Source organism: Otolemur garnettii, unplaced genomic scaffold, assembly GCF_000181295.1.
Source record: "Otolemur garnettii isolate 467f Iridium unplaced genomic scaffold, OtoGar3 scaffold00053, whole genome shotgun sequence".
NCBI classification, from domain to species: Eukaryota; Metazoa; Chordata; class Mammalia; order Primates; family Galagidae; genus Otolemur; species Otolemur garnettii.
The window spans coordinates 7,160,856-7,169,177 of record NW_003852448.1 but is presented as its reverse complement, the minus strand read 5'-3'; the positions used below and the strand labels follow the sequence as shown (position 1 = coordinate 7,169,177).

Genomic DNA, 8,322 nt, shown 5'->3' with positions numbered 1-8,322 from the left:
GGGGGAATAGACCATGTGGGAGGGGGAGAGGCCATGTGGGAGGGGGGGCCATGTGGGAGGGGGAGGCCATGTGGGAGGGGGAGAGCTCTGAAAAGGTGAGCTCTACAGACCTGCTTCTCTGTACCCTCTGCCTGGGCACATGCTGATGTCCAGTTTTGTGGAGGAGACAAAGGTGTTCAAGGCAGCCTGGGGGCCCCAGGAGAGTGTGGGGAGCAGCCAGCAAGCCCACAACACTAAGAGCATGATGCCCACAAAAGTGTCCAGAGGTACATAACTACCCCTCACGGAGGTCCAGACTCAGAGAGGACTCTGAAAGCTGGCTAGGATCTGGACAGTCCAATGTACAGGGCTGGGGAGGTCCCAGTGCCCAGAGACAGAAGGCTGCCCACTGGGGCCACCACAGGGGAGTAGGGGAGGCTGAACTTCATGCCATAAAAACCAGTCACAGAGGCCAGGGGGACCCCAGGATTCACCTGACTGGGAATACATTGAGCAGAATCCCAGGCCGATGGAGCCAGGCACCACGATCACACCCAAAGAGGGAGCCCCAGAAAGCAGAATCGCCACTCTTGTCCCCTGAAAACAGCCCTGCTCAGCCCCTCCCACAGGAGCCTCAAGGGCCTGGCCACACTCCCCAGCATGAGACAGCAGGTGGAGGGAAATGCCACGTAGCTTCCTGCCGGCGTCAGCAGTGCAGACCCAGTGGCCACCAGGGGAAGCCGCTAGGGGAAGGGCTGCAGCCCTCACTACCAGGTGAGCCACACTGGATAGTGCTTTGGTAAATGTGACTCGGTGACCCTGGGGTGTGGATGAGACTCCCAAGTGCATGCCTGGCTCCGGGAGCTAATGGGCAGAGGGCACTCAGGCCGTCTGCTGAGCAGAGCTTTGCAGACAGGGCCATTTGTCATGCAGCTGCCAGAGAGGAAGCTGAGGCCTAGGCCGAGCCTGCAGCTCTGGCCTTAGACACGCTGTCCCTTTCCTTTGAGGGAAAAAGAAGCTGGGTGGTGTGGGAGGGGCAGCCCCAGGATCAGCAAGGGACTGACAGAGTGGACATCAGACACCTCCAGCACTGGGAGGAAATGGCATAGAGGAATTAGGAGGTGGAGGGTCTAGGGCAGGCAGTATGAGGGCAACTCTCGGCCCAGGCATGCAGAAGCCAGTCCCAGAGTCCAGGGGCATCCAGCTTACCTGGGGTTTAGTGTAGGGAGGAGACAGATGCAGCTGAGACCTGGGGGGGTCCCACAAAGCGGACAGAGTGGGGATGGTACCCTGCAGGGAAGCGGGGCAGTCCACAGTGTCTGTCTGCATCCTGCCTGGTAAAATGCCCCTAGGATGCAGGCGCAGGAGGCATCAGGGTATGGAGAGTGCAGTGTGGAGAGTGCGTCTAGTGGCCTGAGCCCACACAGCATCCCACCCCCACAGGTGAGCCCTGTGCTAGCTACCCTGTGCCAGTTATGTACGTGAGGATTCCATGAGATAGTGCCTCAGAAGTTCCAGGTCTCCTGGGGGACGTCTGTCCTCTCACCTTCTTGGGGACAGCAGGGACTCTGGAGTGCCTTTTCTTGCCTTTCTGTTCTCTCCCATTGCTCTTTCACCTCCCTTCATAAGATCCTCAGAAAGGGCCAGATGTCAGTACCCTCCGACCCGCTCTCCACTGCATGCAGCTGGGTCTAGAGCTAAAACCAAGGACAGAACTTGGCAGTGGACAACTCAAGGAGGAAGACTACACCCTGAAGAGAGCAAGCGCCTCCCGGGCAAGTGTGTCCTCAGCTGCTCTCTCACCTTCAGCACCTGAGGCTGCTCCACTACCTGGCCAGCCACCACCTGGCTGGAGGGGTTCCTTCTCGCCAGTTAGGTCTCCTTGCCCCAGCCTGACCAGTTGGGTCAGCAATGCTCATGTCCCCACCTTCTCTGATGTCACTACCACTGTCAAGCCGAGTTCTGAGCAAACATTCACAGATGGCAAGAACACCTATGTCCTTTTCTGTTCAGATATGATTTATTCAAGGCAACAACTTTACTCTGAAACCCCCTTGAGCCCCCAGAGGGTGACCAGGGTGAAGCCCTACAGCAGGCGTCCTCAAACTATGGCCCGCGGGCCACATGTGGACCATCTAGGACATTTATCCGGGCTGCCAGGTGTTTTAGCCGCCGCTGCCTGTCCTGCTTAGCAGCCAACTCATCCTGGGGCCCGCAGTCTGGCCCTCCAATGGTCTGAGGGACAGTGAATTGGCCCCCTGTTTAAAAAGTTTGAGGACCCCTGCCCTACAGTCTCAGGGCCTTCCTTGGTTTCCATGAGAAGGAAAGGGCTATGCCAATCACACAGGAGGGTGGCTCAGGCCTGCAGGGCTGCCACCAACAGCCTTGCACGGGCCCAGACCAGGGCGCCTTGCTGCCACTCCACTGCTCTGCTGGTCCCAAAGCCCCAGGCCCTGGCAATCTTTCCTGGCTAGGCATAGCAGCTCTAACAAGGCTGCTTGCTCAGGCCAGGGAGCAGCAGGGCGTGATGCCCCCTGAGCCCCATAGTCCCAGGCCAACTTGCTGACTCAGTGTATGTAATCCAGAGTGCTCAGAGCACAGATTAGCGTTTTCCAGTATTGGAACTGCTGCCCTGCTCCCAGGCTGGCCAGCACCCAGAACCACTCCCAGATCCTGCACATGGCACCGCTGCTGTAGGCCCCTCACGCACGGCCTGCCGCAGGGCTGTGGGTAGCAGGGTGCCAGGGAGCACCTCTTGGCCCACCCCTGCCTCCCTGGGACCTCTCCCTCCCCTGCTATGGCCCCACCCCAACCCCTCACCTGATGCTGTGGCCTCCGCCCCCCTCCCAGCATCCTTCTCAGCCAACAGACTTGTGGACATGCTGGGGGATGGGGTGGAGCCATGAGCTAAAGAGAGGAAGAATGAGTGGGAAGGAAACAAAGGTGTGCAGGACTGTGGGGGGTGCGGAGGGGTTGCAGGACGAGGGGAAAGGGGAGCGGCCAGAGCTGGGGGGGCAGATGGGAGGACACACGGCTATCTGTTAGGAGATGGCCGAGAGCCATGGTGATCTGAGCAGCCCAACTCTCAGCACCCCTTGGCTGCCCACACCAGGCCTTGTTACTATCAATTCTACCCTGCATCTGCCCACTTTGGGGGACCTGGGTGGCCATAGTCAGCCCACAGTGAGGAGAACAGAAGGTGTGAAGCCTAGGGGGCCCTCGAGCTGGACAGCACAGCAGGTGTGAGGGGCACGGCCGTGTAAGGTGAGCATCAGGGTGGGTTGGCCACAGGCATGTGTGGAGGTGGGCACTCAGGTGAGAGCCCAGGTGACTGCACAGCTGGAAGTGTGTTCAGGCTCTGCCTGCCTAGGTAGCACCTCCAGGGAGCTGTGAGAGGTTTCAGGAAAGGAGGCCTTACCTTACGGGAGGACAGCTTTTCCGAGCTCTCCAGGTCCCCATCCAGCAGCGGCATGGCAAAGGCGCTCAGGTCCTAGGACAGAAAGCAAGTGCGTGGTCAGTGGGGCGACCTCAGGTCTGGGGGCTGCACGTGGCCCTCAGTGAGTGTCACCCCCCTTCCTTTGTCTTCGTCCTCCAAATCAACCACTAAGGAGCAAGGTAGGAGTATTTGCACCACCACTACCCCCAAGACCCTGACCACCCTCCACATTCCCTTCCAGAGAGAGAAGCCAAATTTCCAGTAGCCACCACAGCTGGGCCAAACCACGGGATGGGAGCCTGAACCAGATGGGGGGTGGGAGGAGTAGCTCACCCTAAACTCATCATGTCTGAAACATCGGGGCAAACACCTCCACAGCAAGCAGACGCCCAAATCCAATAGAACCTGCATCCTTAAGCTTTCCTGTTAACTTATATTTTTTAACTTCTTAGTTGTGGTAAAAATACACCTAACATAAACTTTGCCTTTGCACCCATTTTAAGTTCAGTGGCACTGAATGTACTCAGGCTGCTGTGCTGCATCACGCCATCCATTTCCAGAACTTTCTCATCTCCCCAATCTGGAACTCTGTCCCCATGCTGATCCCCGACACCCCCTCTCCTCAGCCCCTGATGCCGCCATTCTACATTCTGTCTCTGGGAATGTGGCATGACCTTGGGCACATGGACTTGGGTGTTCCCCTTTGGGGACTGGCTTACTTCACTGGGGATACTGTTGTCCAGGCTCATCCGTGCAGTATGAAAGAATTGCCTTCCTTTCTAATCCTGAATAATAGTCCATTTTATGACTATACCACATTTTGTTTATCTACTCCTCAGCTAGTAGACACTGGGTTGAATCTACATTTTGGCTACTGTGAACCATGCTGCAGATACGGGTGTTCCAGGTTGAATTCTGTCCCCCTTCACTATCAAAATATTCATGTGTTGAAGTCCTAGCACCCAGGACCTCAAAAGGCGACTGTATTTGGAGAAAGAGTCTTCAAAGAGGTAATTAAGTTACAGTGAAATCACTAGGATAGGCCCTAATTTATAGGGCTGGTGTCCTTTTGTGAGATTAGGTGGTTCACGTCTGTAACCCTGTAGGACTCTGGGAAGCTGAGGTAGGAGGATCACTGCGATTAGAAGCTTAAAACCAGCCTGAGCAAGAGTGAGATCTCCTTCTCTACTAAAAATAGGACAATTAGCCAGGCATTGTGGTGGGTACCTGTAGTCCCAGCTACCTGGGAGGCTGAGACAAGAAGATCGTGTAAACCCAGGAGATTGAGACTGCAGTAACCTAGGCTGTTGCCATGGCACTCTAGCCTGGGTGACAGGGCAAAACTCTGTCTAAGAAAAAAAGAAAGAGAGAGAAAAAGTGTGTGCGATCAGGACACACAGAAGGAAGACCATACAAAGACGGAGAAGGCGGGTCAGGCAACTACTAGCCAAGGAAAAGGGGCCTCAGAAAAAAACAACCCTGCCGATACCCTGATCTTAGACTTCTACCCTCCAGAACTGTAGGAAAACTGCTTCTCAGCTTTTGGCTAAGATCAAGTGCAGAATTATAGGAAAACAAATTTCTGTTGTTTGAGCCACCCAGTTGATGGGACTTTGTTACCACAGCCCCCAATAATTAATACAATAGGTGTACAAATACCTCTTCAAGACCCTGCTTCCAATTCCTTAGAGTATATACCCAGAAGTGGAACTACTGAACATCAGGTAATTCTACTGCTAATTTTCTGAGGGCCCCTGTACAGTTTTCCACAGTGGCTATCCACGGCACACAGGATTTTAATTTCTCCTTAGTCCTCACTAATGCTTGTTAATTTCTTGTGTTATTTTTAGAATAGCTATCCTAGTGTGAGTTGGTCTCTCACTGCGGTTCTGATCTGCATTTCCCTGATAACTTGTGATGTTGAGCATTTTCTCAGGTGCTCACTGGCCATTTGCATATCTTCTGTGGAACAGTCTCTACTCAAGATCTTGGCACATATTCTAACCTGGTTATTCGTGGTTAATTTGTAAGAATTCTTCATATATTCTGGATATTAACCCCTCATCAGATATATGATTTACAAATATTTTCTCCCATTCTGTGGGTAGCCTTTTCATTCTGTTGACTGTGTCCTTTGATGCACAGAAGTCTTTGACTCAATGTAGTCCAATTTATCTATTTTTGTTGTCTGTGCTTTTGGTGTTGTACCCAAGAAATTAACTGCCAAATTCAATGTCATGAAGCTTTTCCCCTAAGATTCTTCTAAGAGTTTTATATTTCATAGTTTTTGCTCTTACATTTAGATCTTTGATCTCTTTTGAGTTAATGTAGGTGTGTGGTATAAGGTAAGGGTCTAATTCATCCCCTTCTGCACGTGGAAATCCAGTCTCCCCAGCACTATTTGTTGAAAATATTGTCCTTTTCCCATTGAGTGGCCTTGACACTCCTTACCAAGAGTCATTTGACTATATCTCTGAGGGTTTATTTCGGGCTTGCCATTCTGTTCCATTAGTCTGTGTGTGTGTGTTTTAGGCCAGTACCACACTGTTTTGATTACTATAGCTTTATAGTAAGTTTGAAATCAGGAAATACGAGAATTCCAACTTTTTCCTTCCTTTTTGAAAATTTGTTTTTTTCATTTGGGGTCCCTTGAGAATCCATGTGAATTTTAGGATAGACTCAATTTTCTATTTTTGTAAAAAATGTGATTGGGACTTTGGTAGAGATTACACTGAATCTGCAGATCAATTTGGATAGTACTGACTTCTTAACAACAGAATCTTCCAACTCATAAAATAGGATGTGTTTTCATTGGTGTCCTCTTTCATTTCCTTTCAATGTCTATAGTTTCCTGAGTACTTACTTAGCCTTTCTTCTAACCCATTCCCTCCTGCCTCACCCCTGGGGTCCAGGCCTGCACCCTCTCTAGCCCATTCTCTCTGGTGCCACCTGCTAATTCTCCAGACTTCTCAGCTTCCCCTATTTGAATCTGTCCTCCAAATCTCTGCTTGAAGACAGGCCCGTGAAAACGTGAACCTTGTTATGCCAGCTCCTCCCCTAAGCCCCGATGGCTCTGCCCTAGCCTCAGCCATAGCCCCAGGCCTGGCTGCTGTGTGGCCAACAGGCCTAGCCTCTCTGCTGCCATTCTCTTCCTTGTCCTTAGCCCTGCCTCTCACTCACCTGGGCACTTGGGTGGGGTGGCTCTGCCTGGGGGGGTGGGTGAGGCAACCCAGTTTGAGGGCCACTAGCTCCCCATGAGGGTTCGCGGACAGCCCAAGGCTGCAGTCCAGACCCCACAGATTAGCTGACCTCTGCAGCCTTGTTTCTGATGTGCTCGGCACCTGGCTCATTCTCTCAGCAATAGCCCAGGTAGACTCTGGCTTTCTAAACATGGCTATGTCTGTGGATAACCCGCCTGGGATACTGTCTCAACTCTCCAAGCACTTCAGTTCAAGGACACTGTCCACTCTCTCTGATGAACTGACTCTGCTGCCCCTCAGACTATCAGGGACAGCTCCAAGTCACATCCCAGCTCCCAGCTTGGAGCCTGGCCCATGAAAATGCAGGAATTAGCTACCCTGGTGCCATTCTCCAAATACTCCAATGCTATCCTTTCTCTGGGCTTGCCACGTGCTCTCCCTGCCCCTCAACCTAACTCACAGACTGAACTCCCATGTACCTGCAAAGCCCAGTTCAAATATTTTCTCCAGCTTGGACTGGCCCTCAGTCAGCAGTAATTCCTCACTCATCTGCGTCAGCAGTGCTTTAGACATATCTTTGTTAAAGGACTTGTCGCAGTGGTTTATAATCATCTATCACAGCGGTTCTCAACCTGTGGGTTGCGACCCACAGGAACTGTATTAAAGGGTCGCGGCATTAGGAAGGTTGAGAACCACGATCTAGCAGTTTATTACTTGAGCTAGGCTCTGAATCCATGAAGGCAAGGGGAAGGCTGTCTACCTTGCTGTTCTCTGCCTCACACTGTGCCCAGAAGGCAGCGGGTTGCAAGTGTGTTTGGATGAACTCCTCAGCCAAGTGCCCTCTGACCCCAGCAGCAGGCATGGGGGCTGCAGAGCCTGTGCCAATGCGCCAGCCAGGAACTGGGCCCAAGCAGTTGCAATTTGCTGGGAAGTGAGGAGGAAGCAGGGTGGGTCTCTCATTGCCACGTTTAATGAGCACATTCCTGCCTGGTTTTAAATAATCATTACCCTCTAACATTTGTCCAGCACCAGCAGCTTCCACAGCAGATTTTCCACAAACACTCATGTGTTTCCTCACACGGCAGCCCTGAGAAGCATCACGCTCCAGCGACGGGTCCAAGGAGGTCAAGTGACTCATGGCTGGACACTCTGGAAGCAGCCGAGAGCAGAGTCGGGTCCTACTCCTGTCTCAGGCAGCCTGCAGGCCCACGCAGCGACTTCTGGCCAGTGTGAGCATGAAACCATCATTCGGCTGCGGAGCCCAGGTGCGCGTGCCTGTGCAGTCAAGCAGCCCAACTTGGCGTTGCAGGAAGGTTCCCTGTTCCACATTCCATTATCCTAATCTTGGCTCTCATCTCCCAGAGCTCACCAAGAAACATTACGCACCTTGGGGACCCAGTGTGGGAAAATCTCTAATGGCAACTATGGCAACAAAACTATTAGCTTGTAGAATTATTAGGACCTGGCCCCTCAGCTCAGCTGACATTCCAGAATGCCCAAGTTCCTGGGGCTTACACTATTCACATGGTTCCTAAATTTTAAACTTCTGCCTTCCTCACTGCCTATCATCCATTCCTGGCCCCAAATCCCTTCAGCCCCTGATCCCTGCCAGTGGGGCCCTCACACTAGGGGACCATCCATGGGGCCCTCACACTAGGGGACCATCCATGGGGCCCTCACACTAGGGGACCATCCATGGGGCCCTCA

General features: G+C 52.7%; 1 protein-coding gene across 4 annotated transcripts in view; it reads right to left on the bottom strand.

Annotated features, from left to right (window-relative positions):
- PRKAG2 (protein kinase AMP-activated non-catalytic subunit gamma 2) overlaps positions 1–8,322 on the bottom strand; it is a 269,309-nt gene that overhangs the window by 174,599 nt on the left and 86,388 nt on the right. For all 4 annotated transcript variants that reach the window (XM_012806513.2, XM_023514443.1, XM_023514444.1 and 1 more), the window contains exon 2: positions 3,398–3,469. In XM_012806513.2, the coding sequence (XP_012661967.1) occupies positions 3,398–3,469 (72 nt within the window). The remainder of the gene's footprint in view (positions 1–3,397; positions 3,470–8,322) is intronic.